General features: G+C 35.6%; 2 protein-coding genes across 4 annotated transcripts; one reads left to right on the forward strand and one right to left on the reverse strand.

The window, feature by feature from the left end:
* Positions 1-790: 790 nt before the first annotated feature.
* Positions 791-3352, forward strand: LOC132601396 (dof zinc finger protein DOF5.6-like). The gene is made up of 2 exons (XM_060314483.1): positions 791-1024; positions 2154-3352. The coding sequence occupies exons 1-2, from the start codon at positions 974-976 to the stop codon at positions 3015-3017; spliced, it is 915 nt and encodes a 304-aa protein (XP_060170466.1). The 5' UTR covers positions 791-973; the 3' UTR covers positions 3018-3352.
* A 6184-nt stretch (positions 3353-9536) lies between these two features.
* On the reverse strand, positions 9537-14212 carry LOC132601401 (uncharacterized). Of its 3 annotated transcripts, none has more exons than XM_060314494.1 (2): positions 13937-14212; positions 9537-13693 (listed from the first exon to the last, which is right to left on the reverse strand). In XM_060314494.1, the coding sequence occupies exon 2, from the start codon at positions 13628-13630 to the stop codon at positions 9785-9787; it is 3846 nt and encodes a 1281-aa protein (XP_060170477.1). In that variant the 5' UTR covers positions 13631-13693; positions 13937-14212; the 3' UTR covers positions 9537-9784. The 3 variants fall into 3 exon arrangements, with proteins under 3 accessions (XP_060170477.1, XP_060170474.1, XP_060170470.1); XM_060314491.1 differs by having other exon boundaries at positions 14039-14211; XM_060314487.1 differs by having other exon boundaries at positions 13945-14211.
* Between the last annotated feature and the right edge of the window lie 2701 nt (positions 14213-16913).

Below are 16913 nucleotides of genomic sequence, written 5' to 3' on the forward strand. Positions count from 1 at the left end.
AGGCTCCGCCCATGGTTACCTTAGCTGTAGAAGTTTTTCCACGGATTGCCCTTCAAACGCATTGGTCTTTAATTTTTTCGCCCTCACACCTGTGGTCTTTAATTGTTGCCCATGCTGTTTATGTAATGAAAATATTCAGATAAATTTCGCTCACCTTAAGTTCTGTAACATTTTTATCTTCGAAAACTGAACTTTTGCCTCACTAGGCATAAGTTTTGTAGGAACTACGTTATGCGGTATAAATTGTGTAGTATTCTTCAGAATATATCGAGTCTAGAAAGTATTTTCTTTTCCGACATAACTTATGTGGATGTTATGAGTATGCCGAAGCTAAACGCTTACGGAGCGAAATCTAAATTTATGTTTTTCATTTTTTTCCCGATAATGTTGGATATTGAAAGTTTTAATTTTGCCCGACGTAACTTATGTGGATGTTATGATATATGTGCCGAAGCTAAACGATATCTATGCCTACCGTAATTTAATTTATATCGGACAAAAATTGTTGAAGGACAAAAACTAAAGACCACCGAAGACATTTGTGCGAATGACCCTTAGATGTATCCTCCTCTTCCTTCCCCCCGAAATCCAAAGTTTACAAAATCGTAGCCGTCCAATTCTCCTCTAGTGATGCAGTCAAGGATAACCAGTGTGGGCCCTATTCAATCAGTAGACAGCGGGCCGACAGTAGCCAGGCCCACATTCACCGACAGTAATAGCAAGAAGCCATAGCTCCAAGTCCATGTCCCCACCACATAGGCCTTTTGCTTCCTTCATATTCACGTTCTCAGCCCTCATTTTTTCATTCCATTGCAACTCATTGTTCCTTCATTCTCACTATCCTTTTGGATTATCCAGAGAGACATATATAACCACATAAACAAGAAGCATTAAAGGAGCTTTGAAAGAATTTGGTTACGTATTATTGCTGAAAGTTTGTCCCTTTTTTTATCAAGTTGAAAAGAGTGTAGTAATGGGGATTACTTCTTTGCAAGTCTGCATGGATTCATCCAACTGGCTACAGGTTTGTATGCTGATCGAATGTTGTCACATTTTCGTTAAGCTTAGGCGTTAGTGATTAGTCTTCTACATATGATGTGATTTGCACTTTCTACCTAGTACTATTACTCCATCGGTCGTTCCCAGTTGTAAGTGGCAACTTTTTCTTTTTAGTATGCTACCAAAAAAAAAAATGGTACTCCCGCTGTTTCAAATTGAAATGGAAAGAGTAGTTTTTTAAATTTGGAAATAATTTAACTTAGATTTTATCCTTAATAAAAGGAATTTATAGCCACACAAATGCTATATAACATGTTTAAGACTACAAGTTTAAAAAGTTTTGCAATTACATATATATTATGATACACTTATGAACATTTTTCAAAAGTCTTTTCTTTATTCTACTTTGTGTCTATTCAAATTCTCTCACATAAATTGAAACGAAGGCAATAAGTAACAAGAAATACCAATGTGCGTACAAGGACCGTGTATATTTTTCCACCCTCAGAGCTTAATTCTTTCGTAGTCAGTCATGTTTGGAACTTAAAGGCTTAAATTATATTGTTCGGACTCTTCAAAATGCAGGTATGTGCATGTTAGATCATTTAAAAGTCTGTATATTTTGGAGAATTCAATATAAATACAATAACATTTTTGAAAAATATGAACATTATAGAGCTCGATCAAGTATGTTTCATCTTTTTATTGCATGATTTCATTGCACACTAGCTGGTCAGTGGGGGTAAGAGAGTGTTCCGTTGGTGTTCTCAGTCTCAGTGCGACCTTGCTTGGTCAACAAGGGGATCAAATAGTCGGGAAATCAGACTAATAAATAAAATAAGGAGCGGAAAGCCACTTGCCTCGTTGGAGAGGAGCGCATATTTCTTTTATATTAAAATAGAACCAAATTGTTATCTACTAGCCATGTTTTCTTTCTGTGATAATGCCGTAGCGTAGGACTCCAGGAATTTTGGAAGCTGAACATGCTCAATAGAGGGATATGATAGAGTTTTTTTTTTTAATAATGAATGGAGTTCCTCAAAAGTTGTACGTAAAATCTAAAGGAATGTCTAGAGAAATTCACGCGAATCATTCTAGCTATGAGTTAGCTGACAAGTTCCCACTAACTAACTTTTACTTGTTTCCAATTTCAGGACACAATTCACGAGGAAACTGAATTCGATTCTTCTTCTTCGCCATCAGGTGACATTTTCACATGTTCAAGGCCTTTAATAGAAAGAAAACTAAGACCCCAACATGACCAACCTCTGAATTGCCCTCGTTGTGACTCAACACACACAAAATTCTGTTACTACAACAATTACAGCCTTTCTCAGCCAAGGTATTTCTGTAAATCTTGCAGAAGGTACTGGACTAAAGGGGGAACTCTAAGGAATATCCCTGTGGGTGGTGGATGTAGGAAGAACAAAAAAGTTTCTTCCAAGAAACAGTCTAATGACACTAATGCCCCTCACCAAATACCTAATTACCATAATGCTGGATCATCTAATTCATCTTCTATTTCTAATTACCCTGAAATGGCATTTTCCCACTTCAACAACTTCATGGGAAATAACAATATTAATAATCCTAGTTTCATGCTTCATGAAAACCATGCACCTATTGATTTTATGGAGAGCAAGTATGAAGCTTTGATGGGGACTACTTTAAAAAATCAAGATTTTATTGGGAATGTCGATGCTAGAATGATCAACGGATATGGTGAGATGGATAATGCTGGAATCAATGGACCAAATTTTCATGGTGGAATGTGCTCCACATTTGGATTGCCCATGGATGGGAACAACTTTGGGACTATAAATTGTGAGGGACAAAATATAACAATGGATGTGAAGCCAAATCCCAATATTTTGTCACTTGAATGGCATGACCAAGGCTGCTCTAATGCTGGAATTGGAAATAAAGAAACTTTTGGGTATCTCAATGGAGGGCTAGGATCTTGGACTGGATTGATGAATAATGGTTATGGTTCATCTGCGACGAATCCATTAGTTTGAATTAAATCAGCAAGACTTATAGTCTAGTGGTATCGATGACATGGAATTCAGTGAAAGTTTGTCACGCAATAGAGATTATTAGTAGATGTTGGTTCAATTGTCATTAGTCTAAGTTAAGTCACTTTTGCTTTAGTAACCACTTCTAATTTGGGTTGTAATCTCATGTTGCTGTATCATGAGTTGTTGAGTTTATCTCAGGCATAATTAAGGAATTATTAGGCCTCATGAATTATCCCCTACCTCTACCTAAATTCCTCTGATGCAATGGTGTACTGATTTTGTACTCAACATGTCTTTTTGTGAAGGATTTTCCCTAGTTTAATTAAAGTAATTAACATGTTGAGTGTGAATGGATATTGTATTAGCTGTTCAAATTCGACCATGATTTGTTCTTTTGTTGTTACATATTCACAAGTCTTTAGTTATTCCCATTTGTAATTTTGCAAATCCTGGTCAGCTAGCAGCCTAGCAGTATATAACTAATGCTAGGCTTGTGGAATTCAAAGTTGTAGGCTTGTTGGATTTCATCAGATATCGAGGAAGATATTATATTGTTCTCCACTTCTTTTTTTCTTTTTTGTTTTTGTTTTTTGAACATTGTTCTCCACTTTATTATAGGAGTAGTCTATTATTGTCTCTAGTCAAAAAATGTGCTTAGTACTTGGATACGGGAGAATGTACTAGCAATAATTTAGTATCATCTTTATTTATGTGCTTACGTCTCTTTGTTTGGTGAATCAATTATTAATTCGAAACTTTGGACCAGTACTGTGCTGTAAAAGGAGTGGAATTCATAAATAGTCGCTTTCTGTTCTCGCAATTAAGAAAATCATTATCATAAAATTTAAAATTTTATAATTAAAATTCCAGAACTTCATCATCGAATTTTAATGGTGAAATTTAAAATTTCATGACAATAATTTAGGCTATTTCTACATTATCAAAAAGCAGTCCACATAAGGACATGATGAAATCTTCCGTGTATTTTCTAATGTTTGTTTGAAAAGTTCTATCTATGAAAGAGAAAGAAATTACGAAGTGAAAAATTTATCAATGAGTTTTCTGATGAAGTTTATTGTAAATATTTTTTCTATAGTTTCTTTTTATGGGTTGAAGAGGCCGTGGTGCAATTTCACTAAAACAAAACTTAAAGAAGGGCGAGACTATTCAAACACTAGGGGTGTACAAAGTAAACCGACAAACCGCACCAAATCGATAAACCGAGTCAAACCGAGAAAAAGACCCGACTAGTGATTTGGTTTGACTTGGTTTGGTGTTGGAAAAAAAAACCCGACCATAATTGGTTTGGTTTGGTTTTAACTAAAAAAAGTCAAACCAAACCAAACCAACCCGACATTACATGTATTCAAATTTGAAAATATTTTATACATAAAAATATTTATTTGTAAAGTAATTTATAAATATTTCTTAAATTTTTTCGTAATTTTTTATCTATTATCATATTGTTTAAGCTTGAACTTAGAATTTTGAATGTCAATAAGTTTTACATCCTATGGATGTTAGTAACTCAAATAAAGTCCAAACCAAAATCAACTCAACACTAATCCTAACAAAAGAAATTCAATTTACCACTAGGAATGACAATAATGTTGGATATCTATTCTTTAGTTTTGCATAATTGATTTAGAGAGTAAAAATACATAACTTAAGTTTTTTTCTTTGTCATGTAATTAATACTTATTTTAGCATGACTTAGTATTTTTAGATTATGGTCATTTTCTTTTATGGCTTGTTAATTAGCAATATTTATTTTAATCGATTATATTAGCTTTTGTTGAATATTTTAATACAATGTCATCACTCTTCTCACATTTTGTGTTATTTTCTTAAGAAACACCTTAATTATATAATTGTATCTTACTAGGACTAAAGAAATATTTGAAGTAAACGTTATATGTTTTGTATCAAGACTATTAAAAAAAAAAACCCCCGAAAGCCCCGAGAAAATCGAACAATCCGAGAAAACCCGAGGTTGAAAAACCCGAATTTTATTGATTTGGTTTGGTGTATAAATTTTAAAACCCGACACAATTGGTTTGGTTTGGTGTTTAAAAAATACGAACCAACCCGGTTCATGTACTCCCCTATCAAACTGTCACGCCCCAAACCATGACCTAGGCGTAACACGGCACTCGGTGCCTGACTGCATGTGACCGAGCGAATCACATGGCTTGCTAAACCATCATGAGGCATACATGAGCGGAAATATAACGTGACGTACATGATGAGCTTTTATAAAATATAGTAAGTCATAATATTAAACCTAAATACTTGATTAAGTCATGAATGCGAACAATATCATAAATGAGTCAAACCGGCTACCATATGTGGAAGTCTAACATGACACTTGTCTTGTCTATGAAACCTCTAACATGAGTCTGAAAAACACGTAACATACTTGTTGGGACAAGGCCCCCAGCATACCTTTCGATGCAAAACTAGATAAAGAAAGATAATGCCTAAACCCCGAATGAGATGGGGCTCACCAAAAAGCTGGTACGTGCAAATCCTAATGAGCAGAAGCGTCGTCCTGTAAATCCGTACCTGCATCGTGAAATGCAGGCCCCCGAGCAATAAAAGGGGACGTCAGCACATTGAATGTACTGGTATGTAAAGCAACTGAAAGAAACAACATGGGACATGGAATAACATGATAAGAACTGAAACTGAAAACCTAGACATGAATATGAGCATGAGTACATATATATATATATATATATATATATATATATATATATATATATAACATAAGTAAAACATGATAAGTAGGGAGAGCATTTCATAAACCGACACATGATACCACCACGTGGATACGTGGAGTCTGGTATCTCGCCGGACCAGCAGAGCCCCTATACCTTGCCAGGGTATAAGGTGGTAACGTGCCTGATGGATTCATTCAGTGTAAAATTAAGGTATCGTCCTAACTGGGCGGAGCGATCCTTGTCCTACGGTGGCTACGTAGTTTCAGGCTATCTGAGCCTTCTCGGTAATTCGTGCAACTCCCAAAAACATGAACATAAAATAGTTGGCTAAGAAGCCCATGATTTTCGTGAATTAACTTGCACTTGTCTTGTAATCATGATTTCACGAAATAACTTGTAAACATGGTTTCATGAAATAACTTGTAAACATGGTTTCATGAAATAACTTGTATTTAGTATGTATGTATCTTGTATCATAGCATGAAAGTAATTATATAATACAGTTGCATGAAAACTTGTAGACATGTAGGATATTCATGAAACAATCATTCTTAGTCAAATACATGCATGCAAGAACCCATGGAATACAAGATATGCGTTTTCATAGATTACGGACGGATTCTCAATAATCATAAAGAAATATTAAGAACTCAATGATGGAATTATAACAATTCATACATAATATAATCATGGACATGGACCTAGGGTTATCATGAGCATGGTATTGAAACCCTAGTTTTAGTAGAGAATCATAATTTTATGGATTATGAGGCGTGGGGAAGAACAATGATGTTCTCACACGTAGATAGTAACTCTACATACCTTAGTCGCTCCAAAACTTGAATCAAAGACTTGAGCTTTAAAGAAGATTTCCAAAATCTTGAATTCTTGAACCTTAAGATGGGTTTTCTTGAAAACCCTAGTTTTGGAATGATAACTTCTTGTTTAGATTACAAGGATAGGTATTAGAATTGAGTTGGAATAATTAGAGTAGGCTTACCTTGGTGTTCTTGATGATGGAAGAGGGTAGGAGATCGTTCTAGGTCTTGAAGGAATGAAAAATAATGATTTGAACTGATATGACGAATATATACTGTTCTGGAAAAATTAAATTTTCGGCCCAGTTAAATACTGGCCGTATTTCAAAATACGGGCCGTATTTTGAAATACGGACTGCACTGCGTCTCTTCAGTAAAATGGCCATAACTCTTTGCACAGATGTCCGTTTGACCCCCATAATATACCGTTGGAAAGTTATTTCAAAGCTCTACAACTTTCATGAAGGAAGTTTTCCCAAATTCCAAATATGTTTTGAAATACGGGCCGTATTTTGAAATACGATCCGTATTTAACCATTTGACATCCAATTGCCAAATTCCAGAATGCTCAGAAATCCTTGGTTTCAGTTTACGACTTGAATTACGGACCGTAAACTGAAATACGGGCACTTTTCATGGGCGTAAACTCCCATCCTACAACGGAACAGGGAAATTCCAATTCCCACATTCTTTATCTGATTTCTAAGTCTAGAATCATAGTCAAAGCTTACGTTAAAGGTACGAGGTGTTACACAAACACATTGTACAATCAGAACACTTCTCCAAAATTGTCCAATATTGAAACATCAACTTCCTGTTACATATGTTCAAAGACACTAATACTATAAATACATTAAGGTAAATCCTTAATTGAAACCTACACTTTACATCATTATACTTTCCATTTGCTGGTATTTTTTACTTTCCATGTATGCCATTTTGGTAATAGAAAATAGAAAGTTACAAACAGCAATCAATTTTTTCAATTGTACGCCAAATTAATTTCTTACTCACAGCCAATGTTTTTGCTTCTGCAATGATTCTACTAGAAAACACCTTTTATCGATAGGTAACCATTGCTACAATATGGCCAAAAAATTCATAGGCAACTCATATAGATATGAAATAAAAACTTAGACTTGTAATTTCTTTTTCTTTTCTTTGGAAATTCATGTTAGAGGTTGCATTTTTTCTATTAGTCTTTTCATAGTAAAGAAAGAGGATCTAAGTAAAAGTAGGATCTTGAAGGTTTGTCTCTTTTAAAATCAAGAAAACAGAAGTACTCTTTACCCTTAGTTTATATTATTTTTTGCATGAATATCAAAGTTTTACTTTCCCTATTGACTTATTGAATGAAAAAAGAACACACAAGTGACAACCCATGATGACTGCATTGTTGAATAATCATCTATATGCGGATGGAATTCAGAAACTAATTGTCTTAGTCACAACTTACAAGACTTCACCCATTAATCATCTCGCTAAGCTAAAGCTCTATTACTTCCAATTTTGCAGTATATCCATATCCCAATGTTCGTTAGTTTTATTTTCATTCATAACCAAAAGAACATTAGTTTTTTTGCCTTTTATGTATTAGATCGTTGGTGATTCACGAAGTATTTACCAACGGGAAGTAGTTATTTTCCTTGTCTACCGGGTTGCAAACTGATTTTCAGTATACCAACTTGGATTGAGTTAATAACTCAAGCTGAAAGTCTTCTAAAGTGGAACTTCATTATTTTGTTTGCAAATAAGCAGAGGGGACAATTACTGTGGCTTCTTTCTTCCACGAGCCTTACATGATTCCTTCAATTCCTGGAACTGCAATTTTTGCAGTTTGTTCATGTCTCAATTTAAAAAAAAAAAAAATGGATCTTTCTAATTGTCAATTTTTTCGCTACATTAGCAATGGGGAGTATTAAATGGTTGTCATCTTCCTAGAAAGTTAGGAAAGAAAAATCCTATTCGCGTGCAGAATGAATCAGCTATGAATGGTAAATTGTTGAAAGCTGCAATCTAAATGCACAGGACCAAATAAGTAAGAAATGGAGGCAAGGATACAAACACCCTCTTATACCAGCTGTATGTGTTTGTCTGTAAAATGTTTATGTTACGTTTATCAAGCACTCAACTTTTATCGACATAAATTTGCTGCCTGGATCAGGGAGTGGTGGTCAAGTGTTAAGAGCCAAAAAGATCTAGCAGTATAATTGTACTTGTACATCCCATTAAGACACATCAGAAAACATGAAGGTCCATGCTTTCAGGATTTTCAACGAATGCAACAACACTGCTTCAATTTGAAAAAGAAGAATTAGCTGAAACATACACTCCACTGCAGAACACTATCGATAATGGTATCCGGAGGACCCCAAGAAAAGCAATAAATCAAGAAAGAAAGAAAGAAAGAAAGGATCATGAGTCGCATCTCGCACACAAAAGCAGAGACAGATCGCCTTAACTGTATGAGCGTATGTTCACTGTCAAAAGCACCGCCATCTTTTAGATAAAGCCTTAACTGATTGGTGATTACCATCGGACGATTGTACGAGCTTACTTTCATATATTTACGAAAACAACAGTGAATTTGCAGTACTATAGATCTAACCTTTGCTAACCTCCCATGTATGAGCATCACATAGTTGGTTTTAAACCAAATGAAGGATAAGTTGACAACCAACAGATAGAAAAAAAAAAAGTAAATGGTGAACCCTCTAAACATTGAATTCGATAGGACAAAACCTGCATAGAGCAAATGGATATTGACAATCTATATAATCAACTCCAAGCTTTTGAATTAAGATGCAGTTGATTAATTGAAGTATATCCATTCTCGCTAAGTTTATACTGCATAAACCTTTTAATCCATGCAGATTGGGAAATATTAGGCATTAAGGTTGTAAAACATCCATTCAATAAAGAAAGGAAACAGCTCAGCAACACATTGGACAGTAACCTAGGAATCGCTATCCAAGGGGTATAGAACGGTGCCATGCTCCATTTCGGTTACTAAAAAGTACAAGACTGAAAGTTAGAAGTACACATAACCCCATATTACAACAGAGTAAAGAGAAAGAGGTCTAGCAGTTCTACTGAAAATAAACAGAGGAGACGAGAAAAAACAGGGGGTTCTCAACAAGAGTCACTAGCCTCACATAAATATCCTAATTAATTAGATACACAGCTAAAATGTCCAACTAAGAAACTACAACATTTATTATCTCAGCTACGATGAAGAACCAACCATGGAGCTTACCTTTTTCAAGAAGCCTTTCACCTCGCTTTCCAACTTGGCTCTCATCTCAGGGGAAATATTATCACCAGCCTTCTCAAGCATAGTTGTCATTGCCTCCAGATTCTGTTTTATGACAACAAGATCAGGTCCCTCACCATTTGAAGGTACTGCTCCAGAAAGTGCAACTGCAGGCGGAAAAGAATGTGACGCCTGCATGGTATTAGAAGTTGAAACATGACGGAGGCGATAACTGATAAGGGCAGGTCCAAACGGGTTTCTGCTTTGCAAATTCCGCAAGGCTTCTATAGCATCACTATCCTTTACAAAGACGACCTGGGCAGTGGAATCATTTAGGTACTGAGTTTTTGATTCCTCTAATGGACCATAACTGGAAAAGCAAGCAGTGATATATTCTTTAGAAGGCACTGAGGAACCCAATGCAAAGTTTAGCAGAAGAGTGTTATGATCTCCATTGGGATTCGGTATCCCAATAGCAGCGGATTTAGTAGTTCTCCTCCTTTTACGCTTGGGTTTATCTTGAACTGTGATTGAACTCAATCCTGTGAACTCCTTTCCCTTCAAGGTCGGATCCGCGATCTGTCCATTCAAATCTGGTAGAGCTGAAGAATTATTCTGAATATTTGATGTTTTCTCCTTCCTTTTCCTTTTCTTGCCTTCAGCTTTCGCAGACGAAACCAGACCCGTGATCTGTGAATTATTGGGTAATGAGCTGCATGCAGCATGACTTACATTGACATTTGGTTGTCCAGATAAAAGTTCAGCATTCAGGAGGGAAGTGGCCCCCTGTACCCCCAACATGTTAACTGGTTGCGGACTACCTTCCAAGGGAAATGAGCCAGTGTTGCTTTTGCTGACATCTGGCAGATTCCCAGAAACCAACTCGTCCTTCTTCCTCCTCCTCCTCTTAGGTTCAAGTTTACCTTGAGTAGGGGCAGGACCTATAACCTGCATATTTTCAACTGACAAGCCCGTGTTATTTCCATTCAAGTCTGGTAGTCCACCCAATACCCCAATTTCATTATGAACATCAGCTGCAGTTGCTGCCTTCTTTTTCTTTCGGCGACCTGTTCCTTTTTTGAGTGCATCAGGTCCGGTCTCTACAGAATCAATAAGGGCAGAGCCATTCATATTGGGACCAGTTGCATTTCTGTCTTCACTTTTCTTTCTACCTCTCTTCTTGGGAAGAACATTTGGAGGAGGCCCTTCTACTTGCAGATCATTAACTCCATAGGCCAAAATATTATCAGACTCGAAAGTTTCTTCACACCCTAAAGTAGCTTCCTTATATTCATCCATCTGAACTTCAGGATCTCTGAATGTTCTAAAACTTAGGTAAAAATCCTGGATTGGAATGGAACACGTGCTTTGACTAGGAAAGAAGCAATCAAGAGCTGTCAGATGGAGTTCTTGGAGCATTTCTGCTGAAGAGGCAGCAGTAAAATCTGTATTATTACAAACGCCATTGTCAACAACAGATTTCCTCGATTTCCTTAGCGAGTTCTTGTTGCTGCCGTTACCAATTGGAGTGGATACCATAGATGGACTGGAAGAGCTCTTTACTCCTCCAAGAGAAGCTTCCTCGGGATCTTCAGTTTCATCTTCTCCCTGGCCAAGTGAATTCTTACGGCCCCAACTGTTTACATAAGGATATGACAGGTACTTGCTCTTCTTCCGCTCTCTCGACTCAAAACCTTTTTCAGAATTTCCGCCGGCACTTCCATTCGCAATCTGTGAACAGGATATCATGCTTCTCATTCCTCTAGGAGATTCCCATGAGTCAGACAGCCCCATCTCAGCCATTTTACAATCATCAGAAGAAAGCTTGTCCAGATCTTCATTGGTAGCATTATCTTTGACATTATTTGTTGGCCTGAGTTTATACAAAGGCAATTGCTTATGGCCTATTGAACTGTAAAAGGCCAATAGGCAATTCTCAGCAACTGTAAACTCAATACTACCTGGGCTACGAAGATCCAAAGCACGTAATCTAATGAATTCGAGAAAGTTTGAAGGCTCAAATTGAGATGCCGAAAAAACACTACCCCCACTCCCGTCTTCCTTTGATGGGAAATTTTGAGCAGCTACTTGGTTTTCTTTGGAAAAACAAGAACAGGTCATCTTCTGTTTTACACGCCTACCAAACTCGCCCAAAGCCTTCTCTATTGCACCATAAAAGCTTTTAGACTTATTCTGGCATGACATCAGTCCAAAATACTCTATAAAGGGCTTTAACTGGAACGCCTGGCACCAAACAGAATTAGAGTTACCAAAATGCTTAACAAAGAAACCGTTCCTTTTATCACACTTTCCAGCATCTTTCGATGCATGCGGATCACAAATCATTCCCGGCCACCACAAGTCAGTCTTGATTTTTACCCATACTAAGTCACCCACAGCAAAATTGTGTTCTTGATTATCACTGACATCTCCTTCCGCTTCATTTTTCACAGAAAGCATGTAATCTGAACCACTAACGCCCAACATTTGCCCATCTTTATAGCTTGAATTATGGACTGGGTACATTCCATCCAATGGACCAAATACATCCACTGTCAGAGAAATACCATCTCCAGAAACATCTATCTTTCTCGGAGAACCATTTGCGTGCACATTTGACGTGTCAATCGTTTCCACAGCATCAATCATACCAACTTTCTTAACCTCGTTATCCTGGGACTCATTAAATATATCCACTGTCAGAGAAATACCATTTCCAGAAACTCCTATCTTTCCCTGAGAATCATTTGAGTGCACATTTGACGTGTCAATCGTTTCCACAGCATCAACCATACCAACTTTCTCAACCCCATTATCCTGAGACTCATTAAGTTCAGCATCCAATGCCGCAACTTGTACATCACCATCATCATTTATTTTGTTAGTTTCTGGAATTATTGCCCCTAACTCTTCAGTTTCATGTTTCAAAGTCCCTCCTTCCATCAGATTCTCCAGGCCAAGTGCCTCTAAGTCAATAGTATCATCCACATCTCCAAACTTGTTTTCATCCTCAACTCCCGCAAGATCGTTATAATCGTGCAAATTTGCAAGCTTATTCTCACTCTCCACTGTCCCCTGCCCATTCACTAGTAGCTTCTGCTCAGTATTAACACCCTCTAAATCATTATTGTCATCCACACTTGCAAACTTCTCAACACCCTCTAAATCATTATCGCCATCCACATCTGCTAACTTCTCAACACCCTCTAAATCATTATTCCCATCCACATTTGCTAACTTCTCAACACCTTCTAAATCATTATTGCCATCCACATCTGCTAACTTCTCAACACCCTCTAAATCATTATTCCCATCCACATTTGCTAACTTCTCAACACCCTCTAAAGCATTATTACCATCCACATTTGGTAACTTCTCAACACCTTCTAAATCATTATTACCATCCACATTTGCTAACTTCTCAACGCCCTCTGCATCATTATTATCGTCCACATTTGCTAACTTCTCAACACCCTCTAAATCATTATTGTCATCCACATTTGCTAACTTCTCCTCCCTCAGGACTCCCTCCGGATCAACTTCATCATATCCATCTACCAACTTCTGCTCAAACTCGACTCCCACCAACTCAACGTTATCATCCCCATTTGCTATATTCTTGTCCACATTAGCACTTTCACCACCATAACATTCACTTAATGGAACCTCTATGACCAACTCAGAACCAGCATAACTCTCACTTAAGCTAGAAAGAGCAGAAAACTCTTCTAGGGTTTTACCATCTTGGTTTTGACTTTGAACTGGCTTGTAATCTACAGAACCCTCCACTAGGGTTTCAGAGATATTCTGAGTTTCCATTACAAGAAAGAACCTTAAAGGTCTCAACTTTATCCAAATCAACAGTTACCCATCACTTCATATCTGGTTTAAAACAGAAAACAACAACAATTAATCACAAAACAAAAACAAAAAAAACATTCATACACATATTTCCACCAAAAATAACAAATAAAGAGGCAGACAATTAACAATAATCCAAAAAAAAAAAAAAAACAGAGGAATCTCTTAAACCAAACTAAAGATATGAACTTTAGTACAAAACAAACCAAGATACCATCAAGAATAGCCTAATTAGTACAAAAGAGATTAAAGAACAAGAACAACCTAAGTACCTGAAAGAACAACTTCAAGAACTTAGAAAAAGGTTAAAGAGATCTGGTTATAACAAAGCAAGTGAAAAGGAAAAAAGGGGTATGTGATATCCACCTTCTTTCTCTGTACTTGTTTTGTAACGGTGTAACTAGCAAGTAGCAAGTGTCTCTCAGCTTTGAAACTCAACAACTAAAGGAAAGTTTTTTATTTTGTGGGCTGTGAGAGTTACTATCAAACTGGGGTTTTTTTAGTTAGTGAGTCGGTGGTACAAGTGTTTAAGAGCTTTACTTTAGCCTAACAAGTGTCATTAAAGTGGTTAAGTACTTCTTAGTAGTCCTAGTAATTATACTTATCAACTAAAAAGGACAATTTTGCATTTCGAATTGGATTCCTCCTCTTAAAGCTTAGATAGTTTTATTCCTCTCCTAGTACTTTTTAGGGGTCGTTTGGTTTGTGCATTATACATGACACGTGTACAAGTTAGTCTTATGTGATTTTGACGTGATACTTGATAGACTATCCTTTTTTTTTATATATATATATATATATAGTAAGTTAATAATTTAAATATTTTATATGCCAAGTTTAAAATCACAAAATTCAAAGAATATTTTAGTACATCGCACACATCTTTAATTTAGGATCACGAGATTCAAAAATCTCTTTTTATTCTTTAAACATTGTGCTCAGTCAAACTAAGACACTTAAATTGAGATAGAGAGAGTATTTTTATCTTTTCAACTTATTTAAAAAAAAAACCGTAGGACCATTTTAACTCTGGACTTATTGTTTTATCATTAATGTTAATACTTATTAATTACAAAAATATCATGATTGGTTTCAAATTACAAACTTAAATTTTATACCCAAGTAAATATTTTCACATAAAATAAAATGGATCATCCTATCCATATTATTTGTGTTTTAAAGTAAATTGTTATTTTTCTCTTCTAAACGTCTTCTTAATTAATAGTATTTCTCTAATTATAGAAGGAAGTGTAGATTTGACAATAATGTAATAAATGAATTCTTACTTTTTAAAATGCTAAATATTTTGAAATAAATTTAACTTAAGGGCAGATAGACCGTCCACCCAGTACCCAGTATCGCTAAAGGGTGATATTTGGAATTGGAAGTGAAAACACTAATATTCATGTAATTATCCGTGTCTTATAATCTTTATTGTATAACTAGCTAGTCAGTAAACTAAACTACTTCTAGTGTTTTAGCAGTCTAAAATTATAGTTTTTGAGTTTTAATCAAGGTTTATATCGATAGTAGTTGTGGCAATTCGATTCCCATTATTTTCTTTATTTTCCTTTCCCTTTCCCTTTGTCGATCGTCTATATCTAAAACTCATTTTAATAAAAAAAATCACACACACACACACACATATATATATATATATATATATATATATATATATATATATATATATATATATATCCACGTGGTCTTTGACATATATGCTCGCGTGCAACATCTACATCACACGTGGTCTTTGCATGCAATATCCACGTACCACGGGGCTAGAAAAGTTTTTTCAATATTTCCATCGTACCTTTCGCATCAGATTGTACTTTGATTTTTCTCTAACCATTTTTTATCGCTTTTTTCATAGCTTTCCTAATTGCAAAAATAATCACAATTTTTCCAATGAACTGAATAGGAGAACCATGCGCATGAAGCACAACTTCGATAATGCATTTGCCACAACATTTGAAGGATCAATCAACTTATTATTAAAGTATCATAAACTTATAGATTTTAAAATATACCACAAGATTATGACAATCAAGTCAAGTAATCTAACAAAATCTGAACAATTTTTAGGTAAATCAATATTATCCTTCCGCCATAAAGAAAAGTCAATAATATTATCAATATGCTGCCAATTAACAGGGCTTAATTAGTTTCCACACTTTTGTGATTCAGGGCAAGCAAACAACATATATATGATCAAGAGATTAATTTTCTAATCAACATCTTTTACTATTATTATAATTAGTTCTCTTTCTGATCAAATTATTTACGGTCAAGTAGCACACATGTTGTAAGGAAATGTTTTTACTTATTTTTAATGCCCAAGGCCCGTAATAAATCTAAAAAAACTTTCGAATAAACATGATAACTCGCTCTAGCAATATTCCCTTTACAGCCAGGTCACTAATAATAACAAAACCACTTGGGTTACATTTTAGCATTAACATTTGTTTTTGTGGCCATATTTATTTTTTTGGGGTGGGGGGGAGGGGGGGGTGGAGGGGGGCATAGTACTAGAGTCCTTTGCTTCCTCAACGTATGCACACAAAAGCTAAATATCTACTCTTGCAGCTATTCCTAATCATGTCATGCAAGTGTTCAACCTTCCTAAAATTGTGATTAACATAATATAGATAAGATTCAGAGGAATTTTTAGCTAGGGAGCAACCGTTGACAAGAGAAAATGATGACATTATTAGCTTGGAGATTCAAGACTAAGGCCCCGTTTGGACATGGTTTGAAACCATGTTTGGACATGCAATTTGGATATTTTAAGTTAGTATTTTTTCTTATAGACACCAAAAACCCACAAATTGTGAAAACTATCAAAACATTCGCATTCTTATACAATTTTACCAAATGAGCAAGTCATAGTTCATAACAAAATTAATACACTACTAGAAGGCCTTTCTAAAAAATCCAACATCAATTAATCAAACTTTAGTTCAATAAAAACGAAAATTTAACATGAATAGTAATGTAACTACTCTTTAATATAATCCTCCCACATAAATTAAAGGTTGGTGGAAGTTAATGAGATTGGTAAATGATTGATGGGGGTAATTGTTAAAAATATCTACCAACTTATGAGTCTTTTTTTACAAAATATAAACTAATGGGTTAAATTTATATTTAAAAAAGTTGAAACCATGAGTGAAATCGCATGTCCAAACGCTGGTTTGGGGTCGTGATTTCAAACCATGGTTTGAAAAATCATGGCCAAACA

Source organism: Lycium barbarum, chromosome 1 (genome assembly GCF_019175385.1).
Source record: "Lycium barbarum isolate Lr01 chromosome 1, ASM1917538v2, whole genome shotgun sequence".
Classification (NCBI taxonomy): domain Eukaryota; kingdom Viridiplantae; phylum Streptophyta; class Magnoliopsida; order Solanales; family Solanaceae; genus Lycium; species Lycium barbarum.

Bases quoted from the DNA above. Each gene is read 5' to 3' on its own strand.
- LOC132601396 (XM_060314483.1), top strand. From the start codon at position 974: ATGGGGATTACTTCTTTGCAAGTCTGCATGGATTCATCCAACTGGCTA. The intron at 1,025-2,153 runs GTTTGTATGCTG...TTCCAATTTCAG, and splicing joins ATTCATCCAACTGGCTACAG to GACACAATTCACGAGGAAAC.
- LOC132601401 (XM_060314494.1), bottom strand. From the start codon at position 13,630: ATGGAAACTCAGAATATCTCTGAAACCCTAGTGGAGGGTTCTGTAGAT.